Below are 24,325 nucleotides of genomic sequence, written 5' to 3'. Positions count from 1 at the left end.
CTGGTTGTACTGCTTTACTCCTACCACTCCTCTCAGCACTAGTAACTACCATACCAGCATTTATAACTCCCATCATAAAGCCTGTTTCGTCGAAATTCCACATATCGCAATCTTGTATACCAAATTTCGCTCGCATATTCGATATAAGACGAAACCACTTTCGAATAAACTCAGGATCCTCGCACAAAGCTCTTTGAAAGTCATAAACACGACTAAAACGCGTCTTTAATTCTTTGTGACGCTTTACGAATCGATGCGCCCAGAGCTTTCCAACCGCTTTTCCACCTCTCGATTCAAGAATATGATTCGCCATATCTTCCACCCCTTTAAGTTTAGGTGGAAAACCTCTCGAATCCATATCAAGAATATATTGAATAATGATCTCTTCTTCTAATTCTGTAAGTTTATGGGTTTTATGTCGATATTCTGTACGAGGGGTAAAACCGTCTATTCTACGCCGTAGTGTTGTACGTGGTATATTATACATCGTAGCAACCTTTCTAACACTTAGTTTTTTGTCTTTATGAATAGCATCGATAGCTAGGAGTATACGGGCTTCTTCATTATTCGAATGCATCGTGGGTTGTTGATAAAACGCGTGTTGAAATAAAAGGGTGCAAATTGAGGTGAAAGTGGGCCGCATGATGATATGGGCCGCATGATGATAAACCACGTTATTCTAAACCTGTCTCATTGTTTATCCATCCATTAAATATAGGTTTAATAGCCCATTCCGCAGGAAAATCGATTTCAGTATATCAATTGGAAAGATAAACCTATTCCTAAACCATTAGAAATAGGGGAATAGTTTTACCCTTCTTATTCCTACAAATTATTACTATAACCCATTCTCAATTGCCTAATTATATTGATTTACTTCTACTACATTTCTTAATACTAATGATAATTATTCCAAAGTATATTATACCTATTATAAAGCTTATTTTATTAAAATTATAAAAATCACTATTTAAAATATTATATTTCATTTATATATTTGTAATTAATTGAAACCATTTTTTAATAAACTTAGAATTTTTATAAAAAACTTTTTGAAAGTTATAAATATAATAAAAATATATCTTTAATTCGAGAATATAATTTGTTATATCTTCTACTTTCTTAAATTTAAATAAAAAACTTTTTGAATTTATATTAAGAATATATTAAATAATAACCTTTTTTTCTAATTCTATAAGTTTATATTAATTTATTTGAATTTCAATATATAAAGTTAAATCATTTATTCTATGAATAAGAGTTATATAAGGAATATTATATAGTTGGAAGGCCTTTCAAAGACTTAGTTTTTTATTGTTTTTGATAGGTTTAATAGTTAAAAATAAATGTGCTTCTTTATTATTAAATTGTATAATAAATGGTTAATAAATTATGTGTTAAAGTTAGTTGTATTTATTGAAATAAAAGTGGTCCACTTAATGATATAATCTACTCGATGATAAATCACGTTAATACTTATGCAAACCCCCTTTTTGTTGTATACTATAACTTTTTGAATTGATTGCTATATAACAGGACCATATCAATCCAAACATACATTGTCGACTCCATAGCAAGCTTCAATAGGAGCTACCTCTTCTTCAAGATCTTGGAATGTATACCGAAGCCACTCGGTAATTCGGTTCACGCCGCGATATCCTCAGGACATCTAGGTCTTCATGATCATCCATGGATTGCGGCAATTGTAGGTCTGATGTCTGTGTTTTGAGGTCTTGACGACCTTCCTTCTCTCCGCCCTCTATCATTAAAAACGTACAATGCTCCAGCTTGTCGCTATAAGATGGCAAGAAGTCAATGATTCGAGATCAAAGACTCGACGATTCAAGATCACAGACTCAATAAGTCGAGACTATCGACTCATCACAATGAAATCCGTTGACATTTGCGAACAATCATGGTAGTACTCGGAAGAAACCACCCCACCAAGCGCGGAAGTACAACGCGACACACTACGCCACCAGGATACTAAAGCTGAAGATCAAACCAACAATTTCTCAGAGAGAATTTCCTACTCCCTCCACATCTCAACCATAACCCACGAGACGAAACCCAAGATGTCTTCCGCCGTCGTAAACACCACGGTTCAATCCTGTGTCTTATCGGGAATCAGCAATATCATCGCACAATATATTTCTGCGTACCAGCGCAATGTATGAGCCCTCTCTATCTTTATCTCTACATTACACCATGCCAGACTAAAATCTAACAACTACACAGGCACAATTCACGATAAACTGGACACCGGTCCTTTACTTCGTGCTATACGGTTTGCTGAGCGCCCCTCCAAATTTCTACTTGTGAGTACCATATTTCTCGCACGATTATGTTCGCAGAAAAGTACTACGAATACTGACCATATAATCAAAACGCCTAGACAATCCCTCCTTGAATCTCTTCTCCCCTCCAAGAAACCAACCTCCCCGCAAAAAATCTCAGAAAAGGAATCCGCACTCTCCAAACCCGCTCTCTCGATCACAAACACCATTTTAAAAGTATTTATCGATCAAACTCTCCTCGCGCTGCTCAACGTAATGCTCTTCCTCATCACTTTTTCATTATTCCGCGGAGCGACTCTTCCTCAAGCTATCCAGTCTGCACAAAATGAATACTGGGGTATGATGAAAGCGGGATGGAAGCTATGGCCATTTGTGAGTCTGAGCAATTTTGCCGTGATTAAGAGTGTGCAGGGCCGGGCTTTGTTAGGGAGTTTGGCGGGGATTGGTTGGAATGTTTATTTGGGATTGGTGCAGGGGGGGAAGTGAGGTAAGAGGGGATATTCTGATGAGGGGGTTTTGGGCTTGGTATGGAAAGGGATTCGAGGATTTTTGATCACGGAGCAAGGGTGGGAAGTATTTCTTCTCTTAAATGAGATTCGGGTTGAGAGAGATGTCTGGAGATACCAAGTACATCAGAAGAGGTACTTTTGGTCGAGCACCGAGTCCACGAGATTTGAGATGTCATACATACTTCTATACCAGCCTGAAGGGTATGATAGAGCTTCTATAGACCTATACCCAAGCACGAAACTGCTTCATGTACAGGCAGAGTGGCGAATATACATTTCCCACTCAGATAAAACATTCCGATAATATACACAAGATGCAAATACACATTCACTCCACACACACGTGTTCGATGGTATCCAAGTTCTTATGCAATTGGCACACACACTATTTATATGTACAATGTCTAATGCCATGTGATCACGAACCATTGCACTCTGTTTAAGTATGCCATGCTTCACGATTCGAGAGCGAAAATACATGTACGTCTTGTCTTCGACAATTCCTTCTTCCATATTTCAAATATTTGGTGTCAATCGGCACAAAGGATAGCGAAGTTGCGCCCCGATACAATCCTTCGTATATCTCGCGACCGCTCTTCCACATCATTCAAGTATCGGTGTTGACCATCTTCTTCTACCGTGCCCTAATGGAAACGGAACCCCCAAATGCAGATTGAAAGAGTATCTGGTATTCCATTCTCTACTCCGAATTTGTTTTTCATATCGAACGGGGCTCTCCCCTTAAGTCACCACGCAACGTCTCAAACGCAAATAGAAGTTAAGGCAAAAAAATGCTTTGGAAATCAGCCCAGTCATCTTGTTCGGCTTTTAACATCAAACTATTTGTAGCTCAAGTCAATCGACAATCTCCAAGGCTCACAGACGAAGACAAGTTAGAAGTAGATTGCCATTTTGTTATTTCACAATAGCAAGATATTGCTACAACTATTCCCGTATGTATCGCCCCTTAGTATTTTAGCTAGATCCACTTTTCTATAGAAAGTGCAAAATGCTCTCCTATTTCGATAACCGTATCCCATGGAACTTACTGATTGTCAAATTTCAAACTGTCAAATCCATTTCTCTCTTCCATTGAAGTCTAGTACGTGTAGCGAATTTGGTGACCTGACATGGATTAACACTTCATGCTTTCTATAACAAGTTTCTTAACGCTTACATATTTCTTGATTTCCGCATCAGCTGTCTCCCGGTCGGTCCAAAACTTCAGTGTTGCTAGCTCATCAATAGCAGCATCGCAACTAGCTTTTGGATTCTCGAATAGGGTGAATACAGTCTTCAAGATATCGTGAATGTGAAAGCTTGATTTCCACCCATCATCGAAAATTTCGTGACATATCCTACCATGCTGTCTCATCATCAGTCATGACACAATACATATCAATGGATGGGGTAGTGATGTTACCTTGGATACATTTGGATGAAGCACTGGTGTGATGAAGCGGACAGCCGGTGACTTTTGGGGATACGTATCTGTCATATGAACAAACAAGGCAAAAGTGCCTTCGGAATAGGCCGTAGATGCTGGTCCCGACATTACGATCTTCCAAAAAGCCATATCTACTTCACTGACATAGATATCCATCGATGCATGAGGATTCGCAATCATGAGTCGCATCTCGTCAAGAAATAGTCGTCCAGTCGATCTATGGGCAGGTTCGGCGGAAGCCGACATGCGGCAAATTTCAAGAAGCGAAGACGACTTTCCAGCCAACTGGCGTGTTGCTGCGTCAAGCGAGACAAAACCACCATCCTGTAATTGATGCGGACGACAAGGCGGAAAGTCATCAATGGTTGTCATGTCAGCCTCTTTTGGCAGTGACGTATCATAGTCATCGAGTGGGATTTTGACAATATCTGGTCTAGCAAGTATATCCAGGAACGGCTCGAGGAGGAAAGTCTGGAACAAAAGCATTCGTGATGTTGGTTTGAAGGCATAACCACCTGTATATTTTGATATCTTGAAAAGCTCATCAGACGAGGAGCCACCTATGACGATTGAGTCAAGGACTATGTCATCATTGTATAACATCTCACGAGTCTCTTCTGCAGTGAAAACGGAACTGTTGTCCTTCCCATCGGTTAATGCGATGATGCGAAGCTTCATCTTGGATTCAGTATACTGCTTTTGGTGAGAGACGAGCCTAGAACGAGCGACAGATAAGGCATCGAAAAGCGATGTCCTGTGGTCAGTTGCCTGAGTGTTTTCTAGTTTGTTCTTGAATTCTTTGCCGACAGGAGAAATTTGAGCTTCCTGCTCTGCCTTCGAACCAAACGTAACTAGACCTATATGGACATTCAAGTGATAAGCAGACAATCGTGATACCACATTTCGAAACACTTGCTTGGCTTCGTCGAATCGGTTGAGCGTATTAATTTGACCATTTCCAATCCAATTATTTCCGAGTGAAGTTCGCATACTGATGCTCTTGTCCAAACAAATAACGATTGCTTCATCAGGTCCAGAGCTCGGATTTATAACCGGTGAGCTTGATTCTACTCGCTCCCAATCGTCAATCTCCCACGTACCTTCAATTTGTCTTTGTGAAACTACTGATCGGAGAGCTTGGAGAAGACTCTGTCCCGGTCTTGATGGTAAAGTCTCGAAGCCTGTAATCGCATTTTCGAGCCTCGATTGCGAAGTTTCATCACCCTTCTGAGTATAATGTGATACATATCCGGCCTTAGATAATGAGATACCCGAATTCTCTCTTCCGTCTAACTGCAGGGGCGATAGCATCCGAAAGTGTTGGGAACTGTTGCAAACGTTGATGATGTTTCGAAAGTCGTCAGTAGCAGGGATTGGCATGCGTTTCCCTTTGACAGGTTTGAACTAGAATAATCTGATTCAGCAGTTGCTCTCTCTGTAAGTGAGACAAGATATTATATTGAGAACTTAAAGCTGCTTGGAACTTTGAATGATTTCAAAGACCAATATGCTTCGAGAAATTGAGAAGTGTCAGAACACCAATTACATTTCAATGTTTCCCTTGACGCTACAGGTACAAGTAATTGTACTCTTTACCTTTTGAAATGGTTTAAACATCGACATTTCTCGATTAAAATGGGGTAACTCACATCTTCTTCGAGTATATCGCTAAACATTCAAGCAAAGATTTGTCTTGAGCCCTCCAGGACCGATTCAATCTTGTGACCAACGAATGCACCAGGAACCATCCTAAGCGCAATTTCACGGAAACAGTTTACCAAGATGGTCTTCTTCTCTTTGGGAACTACCATCATTCTTAAAGAGCTCTCAAGGCAGTTCTTAGCCTCGCCAATATTCGTGACCAGCATCATGCGCTCTAGCAGACAAGGAATCAAATGTGGGCGGAAATTCGCTGCCAATATCAGCACCTTAAGGCATGTTTCAAATGTAGCCATGCTTCGAAGTGAGCAACAAAATCCGTAGGGAGAATTTGGATTTGGATTGTCTATAATATGTTAAATCGATTTTACTAATAGGATGGGATTTTGTAAGAGGAATCAGTGCTTCTTTCTGCTGCATGATGGATCGGAAAGCTTACCTTCGCTAATCAGGACTAGGAAAATGTTCAATGGATTCTCGAGACTACCAGTCAAACAGAGTTTTTCGGGCGTATCAGTCCCTAATGCCCATACTGAAGAATCGTCATCCGTGTTTTTGAACCATAAACCAATATTAAAGCCTGGTGCTGGAGTTACCTCATCTCCTGCAGCTCCAAAAACACGGCTTTTTGCAGTGGCTATGATCTCATTGACTATCATGCCGCGATTCTTTCGGCACGATTGAAGATTAAGCTCTGTAAATCATCGATAGTGGTAGCTGAAGTGACAGGTATGATGAGTTTGGTCAAAGGTTGGTCATCGAAATTGATCGTAACCCGTGTTCTTTGAGGGCTTGCAGTGCGAAGGCGGCGGCTGCGAGCTTCACCCTCAAGGGCCAAACTATCGCTACTGGCGTTAGATAATCGACGTTTCGACATGATGACAATTATCGATTGCAATTTTCAGGTTCGCTTGGTTCGACGGTTCAGATAAGAAGTTGGTATTTAGAGTCCAGGTCTAAGAATCAGAATCATAGTTTTGCATACCTAGTCCTTCCTAGGTATTAGATATCGTCAAGTTGAAGGCATTGAACGTTGAATGGGGAAGACACTCGGAGTATGGAGAAGCAAGGAACGAAGGCAACTCTGCTCCTCAAACTCTCTCGGCTACCGACCAGTGAATTCCATCTCCTCCTTCTTCATTCATTCTTTTCTTCGAGAAATCTTCATCTTTCTAAATAGCCCCAAACAACATTTTGCTTCGAAACCCGTTCACTATTCACCAAGCTTCCTTGAGATTGATCAGGTTGACCAGAACAGTCTCGAAGTTGCCCATTTTCCCGAATTACTATTACTCAGCTACATGATTTGGTGTGAATGAAGTGTTGGTACAAGCTATCATATTACAAAAGATGTATTTTCGGCAGCTGTTCTAATGTGAACTGCGACCTTCTGAGTCGTTGGTGGTATACTTATCACCCTCAAACGATATGTACCAACGACTTTCATATGAAGTGTTTGTATCACAGTTCTTTCATTATTGCGAAACGACGGACCATGAATGTTAAAGAGGAACACATCTCAATATTCAGAAGAAGACAGAACTAAAAGTATCTCTTCGTCAAAGGACAAAGTAGCAAAAATTATTGGTATGATGGTCCAAGAGATGGATTTTTCTAGTAATTGAAGATAATGGTGTGAGTATATCCACGCCAGACTGTGATCTATCCTGCCGCCCGCTGGCTATTCTAGGCAACATTTAATAAACACAGACCTGGCTTTCGCCATGGATTTATAATTACACTCTTTTGCCGAATAATCGATACTGGCAGCTGGGACAGGATTGGTGGATTGTCTGCTCACTCTCGATACCGACACATCTCATCACAAGACAATCACAAAAGCTCAACTTGATTCGAGAATATACTTTTGTTTCAGAAAGGTATCTTTGGAATTCCGAATATTTTCTGGCAACAGAAGACTCTTGGTCTTTTGCGAGAATGACTTTTTCTACTGCAAAGAGATCACTCGTGGTAGCTACTTTTAAATTGACTGTCTCAATATGTAGACTTACTTCCTCGCATGTACCTCCTCAGGTCGATGATTCAAATTTTCGTTTCACCAATAATTGTATTGATGTCGGCGCCAGACATAGACGATGAATCTGTTACAATCTGTTTATTGTCGATCGCTGCCGCTGACCGAGACAAGCTTCCCTACAAACTCAAACAATAGGGAGTCAAGAACAATCGTGAAAAGTCTCGATCCTCCCCCTATCTCAACATTCAATTCAATTGTGGACCCCAGAACTCCGGAACATTCCAATCGAAGGCCTGCCATTGCTATACTTTGCACTCAGACCTAGTGGTCTGGGTCGAGAGTACCAGCGGGCTCTCGTGCAATCTCATGAGTTTGTAGACCAGATACGGAATTGCCTCACTACATCATCACTCGTTGTCTAGTTTCATTCCCATTCTTATTTTTCTGAATCATCGAGCAATATAACGCGGGGTAGAAGGACTGATAGGTGGCTGGGTCCCTCTCTATGAGTACAATTTCTCTCAACTGACTGCAAAATATACTATCGTGAAGCTAAAAGAGAAGAAAATGTGCTACCACAATAATGCCGAGTTTATTTGCTGCTTACTGTGGCATGAAATGAGCAGATTAGAATCAGAGCTAGATCCATCAGTGTTTCTAACAAAGAGGAACGAGGTGGACACCTCGGTGCTCGATTATATGTGACATGCAGTGGCGGTATAGTATACCTTCCCCATGAATCTCATTGCGATAAACTAGATGATTGTAGATACAAATTTCCGATGAATACATAGTTTAATTTACTGCTGTTGATCATTCAATAGTCAGTTGGTCAGTAAGGATTCTGCTGACAAAGAACTCACCTCAGCAGAAGATCTTCGGTTCTCCTATTTCTTCTAGACAGCCTTTTTGGAGAAGCTCGTTCTTTCTGTCCTAAGTGAAGCTTGGCTTTAGGAATTTTCCGAGGACAGAATTTTCAAACTGTTTTACAATGGATGATGGTAAAGAGCGCGAAGAAAAAGGAATGATTTTCTCAAAAATGTATGGATGCTTGAGAAGACCTGTAAATATAGGTCTCACCTGTCAACTGAACGGCCTCTGTTTCACCGCTTGGAGGTGCTAGATCTGTCTATAGTGGATTTATCTCGATAACGCTAATTAAATTTTGGATGCTCCTGAGGAAGAGTTATGCTAGAATCATCTTGGTATGGGTTCAGCCGTTAGTGTGCTGGGCCATTCACTTAGTAGGCAAATTGCTCTACATCTCAATACTCCATCATCACCCCTCCTTCATCATTATTACATCCATCAATCACGATACCAAGCAATCTTTGGATCCATACATTACACATATTTCACGATGCAGTATTCTTCTATTGCAGCGACCCTTATGGTTGGAACTGTTACAGCTTTCCCGTTTGTTGCTAAAATGCCTGGTGTCGACTCTAGTCTATTACACAGACAGAAACAGCAGCAACCAGACACTGCTTCTTGCCCATTTAATGCAAATCACATCAACGCTCCGGGTATTTCAGATGCTTACCCATATAACGGTGCTAAGAATGGCCTTCCAGGGAAAGGAAAGGGAGGGTATCAGGTTCCAGCTTCTGGAGATACTGATCATCAATTTATCGCTCCAAAATCGACCGATGTTCGTGGACCTTGTCCAGGTTTGAATGCGGCCGCCAATCACAATTTTCTTGCTCGAGATGGCATTACAACATATAATGAGCTTGTTGATGCTCAACAAAATTTGTACAACGTTGGCTATGAATTGGCTAATCTTCTTGCCGTTCTTGGCCTCACATTAACCGATGGCGATATCGTAACCGAGAAGCTTTCCATCGGGTGTGATGCCACCTCACGAACATATTTTTTACCAGCTACGAGTGGTTCAGAACCCGGCTTGAATGCACACAACAAGTTCGAGGCTGATACATCACTCACACGCAACGATCATTTCCTTGCTGATGGCGACAATTATTCATTTAACGGAACACTTTTTGGAATGATGACGGAAACTACCGGTGGCAATTACAACCGTGACGGACTTGCGAAATATCGAGCACAGCGTTACCAACAATCTCTAAAGGACAACCCATATTTCTATTTCGGTCCCGCTTCTTTGCTTCTCTTCGGTGCTGCCTCTTTCTTGTACGAGTTGATGCCATCCGGAACAAAAAATTACACACCAGACTATGATACCATTTCTACATTCTTCGGTGCCAAGCAAAATTCAGATGGTTCATATTCCTTCACGGGCGAGGAAAGAATCCCAGATAACTGGACAAACCGTGTCACTCCATATTCTCATACCGATGCCACAAATGAGATTCTTGCTCTATATCTCCAAGAACCAGTTTTGTTCGGCGGTGCTACCGGAAATCGTGGCTTTGATCTCATCAACTTTGGAAGCATCAAAAATGGAACATTGGTTGCAACGCCTGGTTCTCTGGAAGCTTCTTGCCTGCTCTATCAACTTGCTACTCAAAGTATTCCTTCTTCGTTGAACAGTTTTGTTAATCCCTCTATTGGCACACTTGAATTTGTTATGAAGAAATTGAATCCTTCGTTTGGAAATCTGGGATGTCCAATTGCTTTACAGTAGAAAGATTATGGGGCGAGATACGGTGTGCAATTTTTGTGTATATTTATAATTATAGTTTGAAGATTCCTACATGAAATTTTTGTCATTGTCGGATGTCGTATCATGAGCGCTTGAATCTAAAGAGAGAGAATGGAACGCCTCTGCTACTTCTATTCTTATATATCTACACGCGGAAATTTTCTTTGCTTGTATAGAAACATAAAAAATGGTTATCTCATAAATAATTACGTTTTTGAAAGGATTATATGTAACGTCAAGTGCCTTCAGGTTGGACCTGTGGCTGAATCGTGATACCAAAATTCACGACGATGAGACTTATGATGCTATTTAGCACTCATAAAGGAGTAGGAGTCTCAGAACTACAACCATAACTCAAGCCCGAAAAATGTACTCACAACAAACAAGACTGATACCATAAGAACCATGTTTCCCCATCAAGTCCTATCATATAATGAATATCCAAACTCACCCGCCTTTCTATCCATCTTCTATGTTCCCCGACCAAATACCAAAAAATATTGCACTCCACCTGCCCTTCGCAATCCGCTGCGGAAATAAATTAACTCTCAAACCCCGAGACGGATCATGGACATATCGTGTACTTCTCTATCTCAAATCCCATTCAAAACTTTCCATACAATCGAAATTTCTCAAGAGCTAATGACGCAGATAGATCTCTCTCATTCTTGCGAAAAACGGTTCCTGTGCTCCATATGCAATAAATATGATGATTGCAATTATTCAGAGCGTTTTTGTCTCTGGGACGGAGGGAAGAATAAAATGGAGCTGGGGTGGAGTGATGGGCTGATGAGGGAGAGCGCGTTTCTGGGTGTGGGGTTTAGAGCATGGGCGGGGGGGGTGGGGAGGAAGATACGGAGAGAGAAGAAGAAGGGAGTGAGGTGTGGAAATGGAGAGGGATGCAAGGCGGATGGGTTAGAGGTGCTGAGGTTTAAGTGGGAGGATTTGAATGCTGATGGGATGGTGAGGATGAAAGTTTATGACGCGCAACTGATAGATTCTGAGCCGGACATCGTCAGGATTTCTGAAATTCAAAATTTGAAGGAAGAAGTGGTAGTGAGAAATAAAACTTGGTAGCCCAAGCCATGGACGAGATATTTGGTATCACCTTTGCCGCATCTCGAAATTCCAAAATCAAAACAATCAATCCAAGACTCCTAAGAACTCTTAGCAAAAACACAGTTCAATTACCCCATACTTTCTCCTCTTAGTATCTCCATCCCTCCACATCCATACTTGGGCTGCATTCAAAACCAAAAGTACACATGCCTTCATATCCTATCCCTCTATCCTCTCCATTCTCGCAGAAGAATCCCGCACCTTCTTTCCTCTCTCTCCTCAATCCCCTTTCAATCAGCGGTCCAAACCTCAGTCCTAAATCCTAACCCCAGTCCTCCCTCCTAATTCTATTAATTAACTACCGCACCCCTTCTTAGCCATTATCTATTCTCGCTTATACCTTATAGATTCCTTTTCGATTCCCAAAAAACTTCCTCACTTCCCTATTCCTCACTTCTCTAGTATCTCAAAACAAGAATTGCGAATCGAGAATTCCAGACGATTGGATCAGGAAAATTTGCATGTTTTGGGGATTGTGATGAATTCTGGGGAATGTTGTGTTATATTTATGGAATAATTTTGGGATATTCTGTTGGAGAGAATATGGAGCTGTGGATTTGGGGATTTGCGGGGTGGGATGGGTGAGGGAATAGGAGGTTGAGGATGTGTGGAGAGGTGATGATGATTGAGATACCAGTGGGGTTGGGGATAGGGATGGGGGAGAGATGGTTGGAGATTGTTGGGTGTGATGAGTGGAGTTCTGGGGTGGAGGGTGGAATGTGGAAGGTCAGATGTAAATGTGATAGTATGTTGAAAAACTTGTAGTGATATCAGAACCCTTACTTCCAATCGAAAATATGCTCAATCAAATTATCCTGCGCTTTCCTCTCATGACCAGCCCCAAAAATCGAACTTCGCTTGTCCGAACATCGAATGCTTACCGATTGCTCGATCCTCAACAATAAAAACACAACATCTTAGCAAACAACTGATCTGCAACAACAGTGCATATAAGGAAAGTTCGTGCCAAGCTTCCGCAGATATTGATACCAAAAGACCAAACCCAATGAACAAATCTCCATGCTGCATAACCGCGCGGTACTATTCACCTACTTTAGCGAGGCTCCCCTGCAGAACTTCCAAACACCTCATGTTGTTTGAGCGGCTAGATATGATTGGCTCTTAAAGAACCCGAAATTTTCAAGAATTCCAGCAATCTGGTAAGCCAAAGTGGAGACCCGGTAGCCCAGTCAATTATGCAGCTGGTGCCAATTTCCGCGTTAAGTGACGAAAAGAGAATCTGGCCGCATGTAAGGTCGTGTTACGTCCTGTGGATTTTCAACCACAGGTTTCTGTACCTCTCATTCAAACTGTTGGTGTACCAGTGTTTAGGAATTATCTTTCGATATCTTGGTATCGAAAAGGAGACGCCATGCGCAAGATGGAGAAGGTGAAACATAACTTCCGGATCCGTGGCGCTCAGTTATCCTAGAAGCACTCAAAGCCACTCGAAGTTGTTCTTCTAAGAGATTCTCTTACAGCGAGGATATCTTTGGTGGTTCTTGTGATTAGAGTTTGATGCAGGGAAGTAGGAGAAAAGGAGAGGGACGGGGGGGGGGGGGGTTCAGTAGATGTATAAAGACATGAACTTTCGTTGAGACTACTCATCAGCATTTTCTATCTTCATTATTGTTACTATTCAGTTCTTTCATAGCACCAGTCATTTATATATATTATATACTCCTTTATAATGGCTAGCCGTCCCAATTTTCGGAAACATGGCCTTATCCTTGACGGTACCACAGAAGCTCTTTACAGAGCAGCACAGTTGCGAATATCGGCTTGTAATCCAGAAGGTTATCTATTTTTGTAGCCAGCAGTCGATTTACCCTGGAACCTGAATACACAAGCCCGAAGACACGGTAATACAGGGTCAAAGACATTTTCTCTTCTCCCCTCACCCCCAGAATTAACAAATCTATAGATGTCATATGGGATTAAATTATACGATTCATACTAACAATCAAGTGTCACTCATGCAGTTAAAATTCGCTGTTCGAGTACGGAGACACTCAACCGTGATTCAGACAGCTTATGTGGTTTGAATTTAGTACTGATCGAACACCAATCGTGACCTTGGAGAATGAGATTCCTGATCAGACTGCATTAGACTGAGAGTTCGCGGAAGGTTTTTTGCTTATGTGAATTGGGGCATGGCTAGTCGTAATTATTACATTGTGGTTTAGGGTCTAGCAACAGTGCTGTGAAGATATGACTTGGCAATGTCACACAAAGTCGATCCCAAGGGGGCACAGTATGAAATTGAAACGGAAACCCTCTGGAGTTAGAAAATCATGTTCTTATAGATTAAAATTTCTACTTCTATGATATTTATATTACAATTTGTGCTTGAATTATGACATGCTGGATCTCGTAATCCCGACAAATGATTTCCTTCATTTCTACCCTATGTGCAGACTGGTCGCCTGGATGCCAGAGGCTAATTAGATCCGTGGAGTTGGTGAACCACCATACGATATGCTATCAAACGTTAGTGATGTTGGTTAAAGAGATCATTGCGTTATGGAATTTGAACCTCATCAAGTGCAAGATCAAATGCCTGTATTTGATCATTTGTATCATTATCTGCTGGGAGTTCTTCCTGTGTGAAACTGACATCTACCACAAAACCTTCTTCGGAGTTCTCGAATCTTGCCGATCGGAACATTATTTTCGAAGGCGGAGGATGGCTTCTATCGTATATGATCTGATGACTTCATACCTCTGTTTTATACCATTGCCCCAAAACGACAGGCGGCTTATCTAGGTAATTTATCAGAATCCCCATGCAGCGTTCATTGATCCTACATAAAGTCACCCTCTTCATTTGCGAGAACTTTGCAGAACTGAAATAAAGATCATAGTCACCGTATCTGGAATTTTGAGGAAAGTAGATGTGAGGTCGTTGTTTTGGTGTCTCGTAGTGAAGTATTGGTTGCATAGGCTCTACTTCATTTCTATCACTGATGATATTGAAGTTCCTCAAGGTCCAGTCGGAATTCTCAACATAAATTCCCGTTGTTTCCCCATGAGATGTTAAACGATGCCACTGGTAGAATTTGTACTCATCATGGGGGACATATGGGCCCAGATGGCATGTCCTTCCATGTGTGGTTTGGATCTAAATCGGTATAAGTTATTAAGCACCAGGAGGGGGGCCATGAGTATACAACTAACAATGAATGCTGGATCGTAATAGCGCCGAATCCTATTTTTCTCAAGCTTGATCCATACATAAGATATGCGTTCATTAGACTCCAGAGGCAAGTGAAGAGCCACACCGCTGTAAACTCCAACGAGCTCAGTGGCTTTCCCATAAGAAGCCTCCATCCCAGTAACAAATTCCTTGTGATAGTGAATCGTTATTCCTGTAGTATATTCATATCCCCTATGGAATGGGATATATCTGTATAAGCTATACCCGTCTCGGCGAATATAATCCAAGAAAGACCCTCTATGTGACCATTTTGGTGAATCAACTCTGTCCCATATTCCGTTATTGAATCTTTGCATTTTGCGTACATCTATGTTGAGACCCTGCTAGATTTAGTTCTTTTATCAAGCTCTTGAGCATTGAAATACTAACTTTGAAAGTGTAATGAAGCTTAACGTCTCTGCGAAAATCACGTTGAGCGCCGACATACCAAACGAGACCAGATGTAGGAATTTTACCAACCCAATAAAACGATCCATCCTCACTGACTATTTGGATTGCACATATACCGCGAGTTCCTATTGCGAGTCTGTAGGAGCAAGCAGTTGCTGAGTCGGTGATCGGAATTGTAGTTGACTCAGCACAGAGACTCTGTATATAATCTGTGCCGAAGATCTTGATCATTCTCGGAACAAGATGTGATTTGGGGTATAATGCCAAAGCAAGGTCTGCTGGACGATGCATCTGGTAGAACAAACGTGATTTCTCGCCGGCCACGATCATAAACGAGCTATAAGCAGATGATGGGCCGGCGTATCTCCAAACAAGTGCCCTCAACTCTAGGGGTAGCTTCGACAAGAATAAAGGTTGGTACTTTGGACCAAGCTCGGTCATATCTGATAATAGGTTATTTCTGACAACCTGGTCATACAAGCAACCTTCAGACTCTGCGATATTCTCCCACGCTGGGGAGATTGAAAGACTTTTGCAAACTTTATGTAAAGTAGCATCACTGTAATTTTCCAGCCTCCAGCAAAGAATCGAATAACACCAATCATGGAAGCAGAACGCTTCACAATAAGGTGGGTTATCTGGACGTTGAACCATGTTTAAAAGAAATTCGGTAGATGAAGAAGGTATCGATGCCACAAGCTTGTCTTGACTATCACCTTCTGGAAAAATCATCAGTCCTGTGATCCCAAAATCTTCCTCTTCTTCTTCATATCTATTCATTTCAATGACTAAAGTTGGCGTCAACATCTGTCAACAAACTTAAGAAATGTGCTGTTCAAACAGCTTGCTTACCGGCACGAAATTTGTATTCCCATGGTTGCACTTGTCGTTTTTGTCGCCATCGCCAGATTGTGTCGATACCTGAGATTTCTGAAAAAAATGGGGGAAACTGAGCTTGACATAAAACGCAATATTTGCACGCCATCCCAATATTGTGTTGTCGCCTTTCTTCTGGCAAGCTCTCATCCCCTAATGATTGCCTATCAAAATCCGCCGCTAACGTCTCCATCGTTGCATTTTCATCGCTCAACACATGATCGCGTTCCTCGTCTTCCTCATGCGCAAAACTTCCCTGTGCCGATGATGGACGTGATACTAATGCACCATCCATTGCATTTTCGATCAACATATGTTCTTCGTTGTCTGTATTTGCAAAACTCTCTAGAGATAATGGTCGATCAGACTCGCTCATAGCCATTTCCATCGTTGAATAGCGCTGATCAAGTAATGTTCGTGTAAATTGTTGTAGAAGAGAAGTCAAGGACGAGGAGATAGCAAGCACATAGGCGCCTAAGTCACGTGTGTATTATGACTGTCTTCGATTGTAGGTTGACTCAAACTTGAGTCAATGGCTAACTTACTCATATTTATCAAAAAAAACCATACGACTCCATTATACTTAAGTTAACTTATAGATCAATAGCTTAGAAATCTTTATGGAACTTCATGGTCTTAAAGGTTGTCTACAATAGCGATGGGTTGAGACTCTTCACCTCCCACTCTCCGCTCTCCTCCTTCCACTCTGCATCACTATTCTGCATCACTACTCTGAATCACTACTCTGCATACAAAAGTCTTACGAAGATTTTCAGAAAGAACAGTTCATATAGCTCATTCAAACGTACACAAAGATAATTGCCACTGACTTCAATGAATCATAATCGTAGGCAATTCGTCAGTAAACTAGATGTATTGCCTCACATGTCTAGGTAACAGCACCACATTATGTTTTCCGGAATTCCTGGCCCCTTGGTCAACATTGGGAGTAGTCACAACCGAGTCATCTCTTCCCTTCATCCTCTTCATAACCCCCACAGCAAAATCTCCATATTCTGACATAAACTCGACAAACTCTCCTTTATCAAGTAAAACATCTATGTGAGTCGCAGCAGTCGCAACCAGAGCTCTCCTAAGGAGCATGTCAGATCCAGGAGTGTTTTCCCAGAGGAACTCTGCACCAGCAGTAAACTCTGGAGTGTTCCAATGTTCTCTCAAACTTTTTGTAAACTTCTCATGTGCTAGACTTTTGAGGGCTGGGATCATGTATTTATCAGCGATAATGTACACTTTGGCGTTGAAGAGCAATGATGATGGTTTCGTAATGGGAGCAACTTGAGGAGCCGCCTGTCCGAAAGCAGTATTCTGTCCAAATCCATTATTCTGTCCAAATCCAGTATTCAGTCCGGATCCTCCGAATCCTCCAAAAGCCAGCCGCCTAATTTCACGTTGTTGGCCCGATGGATCCGCGAATATTCCTCCCACCTGTTTGGGGGGATGCGACGGCAATCCAACCTGCGAATCATCATCCGCCGAAGCTTCACTTTCCAAAGCTACCTGATCATCATAACTTCCACGGTACAAATACTTAATCATCGCCTCCACAATTGGCAGCTCCTCATCACTCATATGGTATTCGCCCTTTGCAGCTTCTTTCTAGAGTTTGGTGAGATAATGCCCATCACTTTGATCTGGACTGTTACATACCCAACGATCACCATCCATAGCCGCAGCAATCACCGGGGATCGAATGCAAACTACCGCACGATGGACATCGAACACTTTGTCTTCGCAGCGAATTTTCATATCTGCATATTTGCCCGTGTCGTACAGGGTTTTAATCGCACCGAGAGCGTCCGACGTGTTTGTGAGTTGGCTTTCCATCAGACGCTATTTCCAAATAAGATAGAAACTTTGAGTACACAGTGATGTTCATGAAACAATAATCACAAAAACCATCAACGCCTTCAACAAGCCATTGCGGGGTATCACTCGAGTTATATCTCCGCTAAGGCTGGGGTTGCACCAAATCCTACCTTGGAAGACCTCCAAACAGCCTTGTTTTGCAGAAACTTGGATGTCCAATACATCCACATCGCCAGTAGATTGCTTCTTCATCTAAGATCGCACGCTCTTGAATGGGATAAAAAACGACCTTGACTAATCCTATCAATTCGATTCGATACACGTTATCGACGCGTCAGTGTGCATCATCGGCGCGTCTCATCAATCCGACATTGATGAGCTTCGATCTTTTGATCGTTGGCTGAAAACAAGTTTCCGTTGCTCCAACTTAGCCCGCCATTACGTGACTATTGCAAGAGTACTACTCTATACGCGAAAATCAGTAATCTAATTATACTCCGTACAACATAACAAGACAACATCCATTATCCCTCTTTAAATCTCCAATCACTCCCCATTCCTCAATCCCTCATTCCCATCTCGCGGAACCATTTCCGTCCCCACAAACCCCTCTCGACCCACCAACCACCCCTCACCAGAACCCACGACTTCATACATATACATATGCACACCACCGCCCCACCAAACTCAGCTCGGCATCGCTCTAATACCCTCGGGTTGCACAAGCGCGCATAGCTATCCATACCATATTGAGCCCAGCTTCAAAAGAAATCAATTGCATATTGCTGTTGTATGTATTCGTCAGCTGAAGCCGCAAATATCCGGTCTGTTATCAATTAATACGAGACATTCCTAATAAGTAGTCATTAGTAGCTTGGTAGGTCGAAGCTTTCCGCAAGTTCTGTGATATATAAGAGGACTCTGGTCAAGCAATTTTTTGATTCTCTTTTCCTTTCTATTTTGTACAGATTGGAATCATCAGATTGTAATTAATCAACTAATAACAACATCACATCCATCTCACGCATTTCGAAATCCTCAAATTTCACTGATTCCACACACAGCAAAAATGGCAGGCGTAATCCGCGTAACCATGTTCAAAGTACTCTCCCAAGCATCCCGGGACACGATGCTCAAGAACTACGAGACCTTATCCAAAAAGGCCGTCAAGGTAACCAACCTTCTCCAATCTTCCCCCTTGCTACCCAACTAACACTCTCTCCTAGGACTCAGCCCCCTATATCGTCTCCCTACAAGCTGGCGAATCTCAAGCCAACGATCCCCGCACCCAAGGTTTCTCCGTGGTAGCAAAAACTGAGTTCAAGAATCTGGAAGATATGAAATATTACGAGGATTCATGTGAAGCACATAAATGGTTCAAGGGCGAGGCAAAGACTTTGGGGATTGAGGGGATGTGCTGTGTGTACTATGAACCAAGTGTTGTTGCTTAATAAGTGGTGGTCTTAAATGGGGAGGGAATGTGAAGAATCGTGATTGTACAGAGTTCCATGAGATAAGGATAGGCACAGAGTGAAGGTTATGATCCACGGCCGTCCCAATGGGAAAAAGATCGACTTAGATAGTTTATTGCACAATGATGTTTTACACAAATTCAGCAAGTCCATGGCAGGCTTTATCATTTGAATGTTACCAATTAACACAATAAGTGTTGGGTACTATTGAGCTTAGTGATCACAAACATTTTTGTAGCAGGCCGAACAGTCTCTACTGGTGCTTACGACACAAGGGTTTTCAAAATGCTTATTTGTTTGCAAACGAAAGGCTGCACTATAAGTAAACATTCACCGAATCACCATCCAAGTCTTGCTCCGCTAGTTTTATTGGTCCTATAGACCTCAGCGAAGTTTCTTGATGGGTTCAATAGTCTCAAAATAAAGAAAGCTCCTATTTGAGATGTTTTTCGAAGAACTCAATGAGCGTCTCATAACCTCGCTCATACTCGCTCTTGACTCTCTCGTCCTCAAGATCTGATCTTGCAGCCATCCATCTATTCCCTCAGATATCAGCACATAGAAATTGCACGTATAGTAGAAGTGACATACCCATGAATTTGATCCTTGAAAGTCTCGACATGTTTCTCCCCAGTGAGATTTGCCTCAAACTTCTTCACCTCCTCTGCATCTTCATCTTTTGATGCTAACATAATAGTAGGAATCTTGATGTTGCTTGCATCCTTAGAATCGACCATAGCGGGATGACACTCGGCAGCTACCATGAAAGGATTGGAGGAAGCAGAGGTAGTGAGAGAGACAATTTTACCACCCCAGCAGAACTGTTTGAACACAGATTAGCTACAAAGCTTCATTCACAGACCCTCAACTTCATCTTAAATCACAGAAATCTTGGATCAAAAAATCACTCACCCCAAGGACAGCCCACTTCTCAATCGACGAATACTTCTCACCCATAGCCTTGACTAAATCCGGAACTCTTCCAGCAGCCTTTGGTGGAGCTCCTGTCGTCTGAAAGAAATTACTCAACTTCTGTTGTTTTTCCTCATTATCAGGTGGATACCAGCTAATATCAGCTGGGTTTCCCTCAAAAAGATCTGGCATGAAAACGAGGTATTTGTTGTGTTCGTCGGCATTGGCGAGAATATCAGCGCCTTGAATGGTTTGGGGGTAGTAGCCGAAAATGTCATAGATAAGGAAGATGGCCTTTGTGGCATCCGGTGGGCCAGTAACGTCTGGAAGGGGGTTGTATTAGCTAGAGCTGAGAGGTGGGGGTGAAAGGGAGCATGGTGATGGGGCAAGGAAGGCTTGTAGCCAAAATTATTTGACTGACATGGCAGTAGATTTATGTTGAGATTCAATTGAAACGGAACACTTACAGGTTTTTAGACCACCAATAGTCTCATATGTTCCCTTTTGTTCATATCCCTTAGATACAATAGGTGGGATATTGCAGCAGGCTGCGCTGTGTCCATGTTGAGCTTGCATTGTGGTTGTATGCGGAAGACTTGAGGTTTTGAAGTGATATTGCTTCTCTTAAATTTGTTCGTTAGTGTAAAGAGGAAGAACGAGGAGGAATGAAAAGATGGACAGGGGGATATTAATGCAATTGCGGGGCAACAGCGACAGTGACGTCGACCAACTTCTAATGCCGTTATCTATCTGCTATCTACACGTGATGTGGCTCTTTGTCCATTTAAAGGAGAAACTATCACGATGCACGTATCATAATGATAAATTGGTAGAATGTCCACCATTAAAATGAAAGATTCGTTTTATTCAGTAATCAGGTATTTCTAGGTACAACCGGAAAGTAATCTGTATTTGAATCCCAAAACACAATATTAAGAAAGTCCAGTAGTCCTTTCATAGATGGTGCAAAAACCGCGAATACAGAAAAGGATTCAATTCCTGCCAGAACTCCGAATATATGAAACCGAGAAGAGCAACGCTGTAATCAAAACATGCATTGCCGTAATATAAGAAAACTCCCGACTCAAAAATAGTGACCCTTCAGAGTGAAAAAGCCAACTGTAGATATTTCAAACCGCTATCGATACTTGGAGATAGGAAAAGTCTATCTTGTGTCCCCCGAGTAATTGTTACACAGACGTCGGAGAATCTTTACTTCAAGAAGTGTGACAACCAGAATATCTAGAAAATCGAGTTGACAATGTTTCCACCGATCGTAGCTCCAGCACCGAAGATAGCGGCATTGCCCAATTTCTTACCAAACTTCTTACCCATCTCTCCACCCTTGCTAGGCTTTTCTTCAGTAGGTTGTTCTGCGACAGCCATTGGGGGAACAGAGCTATTGTAAGGGTTGCTTGGTCCGGGTGGTACGGATACTTGTTGTTGAGCACCATATGGGGAGTATGTGGCCTTCTCGTTGCCATAATAGGTGCCCTGAGGAGGCATGTTTTGATGCTTCTGGACGTAGTTCGATGGGAACACACCCTCTCTTCCAGTCTTTTCATTCTTGCCCATCCACCAATCATCGTTCATGTATTCGTAGATGATGATAATATCACCAACATCGAAGTTGCAGTCTTCGGGTTCGGTATAACGGTAAAGAGCGGTGGCGCGTCCGATTTCTGGTCGAGCGGGTGGCTGAGTTGGTCCGCGGGGAGGAAGGTTTGGAGTAGATTGGTACGATGGTGGAGGGTTATCGTTACTGACATTCATTTGTGAGAATGCGGCAACTGGTACAACAGGTACTGGTGCTGGAGCGACAACGTTGGCACGAGGAGCGGGGGAGGATGTCGAGTTCAAACTGTTTTCCGAGGGAAGTTTGCTAATCATAAGCTCATACACCTCGTAAGTGATGAGTTCATCTTCAAGAAGGTTTTCAAGCTCCTGCAAATTGTTAGTATAAATTGGAGACCAAGAGAAGGAGAGAGGTCAATTCACATTCTTGATATTGCGAATAGATCTGTTGGCCTTCATGATCTGTTGGCGACGCTCTGGGGGCATTGAAGTAGACATGATTTTGTTTTCGTAATATGCGTATTCTTTCTCAATACAATCAGTACAATTTTGATGCTCCGTACAATTTCGATTTTTACTTTGCGCAACGAGTTGTTCAATCTTTTGTCGTTCGTGTTCGAAGAAGTAAAGTTCACCTCGTTGTGGCTTAGACGGCTTATTTCGGGAAGAGCGCTTGGCAATTGTAGGGGATGATGGGATTCGGTAAATCTTCGAATTTAGTGGGAACGACGTTTCATTTGTTACTGCTTCGGGAGTAAAACCACTATTTTCTTTACTGACAACTCCAGTATTAAAAAAATCAACCACATCTGATTCAGTAACGCTCGGTGTTCGCAAGCTCAGAATTCGCGAATGTGGTAATGATGTTGTAATACCTAATTTTGGGCCTCGGGTTGTTGTATACGTGAGCTCGGACGAAGAAGTTATATTCATTGGTGCCGTATAATTTCTCATTCCAAAGGGACCAGAAGTTGTAATTGGCTTGGCAGCAGAGACTTGACGGCTACTCTTTGGTGTATTGATGCGAATGGAGCTCTTTCTGCTCCCCGTTGGACTTGGACAAAGAGCTTCGGATTGCTCGCGTAGGGTTCTTTCAAGAAGATCACCAAGGAAAGCGTCGCTATCGACAATAGCTTCTGGGTCTGGATTTTCAGGAAAGCTGAAGTTTCGAGTGAAGGATTCGCGAATTACCAAAGGTGATCGTGCGACGACAGGCGGATCTGTAGAACAGCACAACAATTAAGCATCCATCAAGGTAGGTTTTCGCGGCAATGTGATTTAGAGCAATACATGACGAAGGAAAGAAGGCACGTACCCTTTGGCAGCGGCGACATGGGCTTCTGAGTACCCGGCGCTCGAGGAGATTGAGTCCTTGGTATTTGAGGAGGTGCACTTATTGGTATTTCGGCAGGTACAATTGCTTGTGGCGCAATTCTGTTGCCAAGCTGATCATAGAAATTGATTCCAAGTCCACCAAAACCCCCAAGTTCACCGGCGGCTTCTTCTCCAACGGTATCCATCTTCTTCGTAGTCGGCTCCAGCTGTACGCTGGCACGTCTTTTGTGTGGTTCAAGAGGGGGTTTCATTCCTTTGGAAATAACCGTTGAAGTGCGTCTCAAATCACTTGAAATTCTCTCGCCAGGCAATTTCAAATCGGTTGCTTGAGATTCACCGGACATTCTTGCCCAAGCTCTAGTAAGTTTGTTCTCCTTGGCTGGCTGGGGAGACGTGATGACTGGGGACACCATGATGGGAAACATCTTGGATGGTTGTTGTTTTGTAGAAGAAAAGTTGAGGAAAAAAGTTTGCGCAGGAGATACGTTCCTTTAGTTTTCTTTCCATCAATTCACTAGTGGAAATTGTTTTTCTCTGGCCATCGAGAGTTTTCGGACGAAATAGCAAGGGATGAGGCCTCAAGGCATCAAATATATTAAAGGTGAATTTGCGGACTACAGTATTCACTTGATTGATCACTACCTAGTGTTCATCTCAATGATAATTTCAAGATTGCATTTTCATCATTCATAAACAGTCTTTGGATTTTGAGTAGTGAAGGCAAGGTCAACGAATGGAAAGCCTTTTGAGCAACTGAATTTTACCGAAAGATGGATTTCTGTTGATATGGGGCAAAAGGCTTGTGAAGGACATCTTGAAGAAGCTCCTAATACAATCTTTGTATTTATTCGGATTCCTTATTAGAGTCCGAAAACATGCAGATTTGTTTTGGATATACACAAAGATATATCTCTTTGCTTTCTTGCCAATCTGATAAAAGACGAACTCGAAGCTCCAGACAATAGTATGTTGGGCTTTATTTCTATTACGGTCTTCCCATGCTGAGCTTCCAGTCCTATTGTTGGAATTGAACGATCATTCTACAAAATAAAAGAGGACTTTTCTTGTTATTGTGTTAAGCCGTTT

General features: G+C 42.1%; 8 protein-coding genes across 8 annotated transcripts; 3 read left to right on the top strand and 5 right to left on the bottom strand.

Annotated features, from left to right (window-relative positions):
* Nucleotides 1-2,075: 2,075 nt before the first annotated feature.
* EAF01_004201 (uncharacterized protein) lies at nucleotides 2,076-2,783 on the top strand (the record flags this gene model as incomplete). The annotated part of the gene is made up of 3 exons (XM_038912455.1): nucleotides 2,076-2,171; nucleotides 2,239-2,318; nucleotides 2,396-2,783. The coding sequence occupies 3 exons, from the start codon at nucleotides 2,076-2,078 to the stop codon at nucleotides 2,781-2,783; spliced, it is 564 nt and encodes a 187-aa protein (XP_038772139.1).
* A 1,085-nt stretch (nucleotides 2,784-3,868) lies between these two features.
* Nucleotides 3,869-6,789, bottom strand: EAF01_004200 (uncharacterized protein; the record flags this gene model as incomplete). Its single annotated transcript, XM_038912454.1, has 6 exons — nucleotides 3,869-3,931; nucleotides 3,984-4,172; nucleotides 4,230-5,657; nucleotides 5,984-6,165; nucleotides 6,352-6,549; nucleotides 6,591-6,789. The coding sequence occupies 6 exons, from the start codon at nucleotides 6,787-6,789 to the stop codon at nucleotides 3,869-3,871; spliced, it is 2,259 nt and encodes a 752-aa protein (XP_038772138.1).
* Nucleotides 6,790-9,250: 2,461 nt separating this feature from the next.
* EAF01_004199 (uncharacterized protein) lies at nucleotides 9,251-10,498 on the top strand (the record flags this gene model as incomplete). The annotated part of the gene is made up of 1 exon (XM_038912453.1): nucleotides 9,251-10,498. One exon carries the CDS (start codon nucleotides 9,251-9,253, stop codon nucleotides 10,496-10,498), a length of 1,248 nt encoding a protein of 415 aa, XP_038772137.1.
* Nucleotides 10,499-13,966: 3,468 nt separating this feature from the next.
* On the bottom strand, nucleotides 13,967-16,506 carry EAF01_004198 (uncharacterized protein; the record flags this gene model as incomplete). Its single annotated transcript, XM_038912452.1, has 6 exons — nucleotides 13,967-14,116; nucleotides 14,172-14,325; nucleotides 14,371-14,756; nucleotides 14,813-15,172; nucleotides 15,222-16,030; nucleotides 16,095-16,506. The coding sequence occupies 6 exons, from the start codon at nucleotides 16,504-16,506 to the stop codon at nucleotides 13,967-13,969; spliced, it is 2,271 nt and encodes a 756-aa protein (XP_038772136.1).
* Nucleotides 16,507-16,985: 479 nt separating this feature from the next.
* EAF01_004197 (uncharacterized protein) lies at nucleotides 16,986-17,963 on the bottom strand (the record flags this gene model as incomplete). The annotated part of the gene is made up of 2 exons (XM_038912451.1): nucleotides 16,986-17,735; nucleotides 17,787-17,963. The coding sequence occupies 2 exons, from the start codon at nucleotides 17,961-17,963 to the stop codon at nucleotides 16,986-16,988; spliced, it is 927 nt and encodes a 308-aa protein (XP_038772135.1).
* A 1,051-nt stretch (nucleotides 17,964-19,014) lies between these two features.
* On the top strand, nucleotides 19,015-19,396 carry EAF01_004196 (uncharacterized protein; the record flags this gene model as incomplete). Its single annotated transcript, XM_038912450.1, has 2 exons — nucleotides 19,015-19,116; nucleotides 19,172-19,396. 2 exons carry the CDS (start codon nucleotides 19,015-19,017, stop codon nucleotides 19,394-19,396), a joined length of 327 nt encoding a protein of 108 aa, XP_038772134.1.
* A 232-nt stretch (nucleotides 19,397-19,628) lies between these two features.
* EAF01_004195 (uncharacterized protein) lies at nucleotides 19,629-21,022 on the bottom strand. The gene is made up of 4 exons (XM_038912449.1): nucleotides 20,797-21,022; nucleotides 20,330-20,652; nucleotides 20,009-20,238; nucleotides 19,629-19,953 (listed from the first exon to the last, which is right to left on the bottom strand). Exons 1-4 carry the CDS (start codon nucleotides 20,903-20,905, stop codon nucleotides 19,851-19,853), a joined length of 765 nt encoding a protein of 254 aa, XP_038772133.1. The 5' UTR covers nucleotides 20,906-21,022; the 3' UTR covers nucleotides 19,629-19,850.
* A 22-nt stretch (nucleotides 21,023-21,044) lies between these two features.
* On the bottom strand, nucleotides 21,045-23,664 carry EAF01_004194 (uncharacterized protein; the record flags this gene model as incomplete). The annotated part of the gene is made up of 3 exons (XM_038912448.1): nucleotides 21,045-22,273; nucleotides 22,328-23,124; nucleotides 23,220-23,664. The coding sequence occupies 3 exons, from the start codon at nucleotides 23,662-23,664 to the stop codon at nucleotides 21,572-21,574; spliced, it is 1,944 nt and encodes a 647-aa protein (XP_038772132.1). The 3' UTR covers nucleotides 21,045-21,571.
* Between the last annotated feature and the right edge of the window lie 661 nt (nucleotides 23,665-24,325).

Source organism: Botrytis porri (genome assembly GCF_014898465.1).
Source record: "Botrytis porri strain MUCL 3234 chromosome Unknown BPOR_005, whole genome shotgun sequence".
NCBI lineage: Eukaryota > Fungi > Ascomycota > Leotiomycetes > Helotiales > Sclerotiniaceae > Botrytis > Botrytis porri.
The sequence above is the reverse complement of the archived record's forward strand: the minus strand, read 5'-3'. Positions and strand labels throughout refer to the sequence as shown.

Excerpts from the sequence above, each read along its gene's own strand:
- EAF01_004195 (XM_038912449.1), bottom strand. The coding sequence starts at position 20,905 with ATGCAAGCTCAACATGGACACAGCGCAGCCTGCTGCAATATCCCACCT. Across the intron at positions 20,239-20,329 it reads AGAAGTGGGCTGTCCTTGGG|TTCTGCTGGGGTGGTAAAAT; the intron begins GTGAGTGATTTT and ends GTGTTCAAACAG. Across the intron at positions 19,954-20,008 it reads TTCAAGGATCAAATTCATGG|ATGGATGGCTGCAAGATCAG; the intron begins GTATGTCACTTC and ends CTGAGGGAATAG.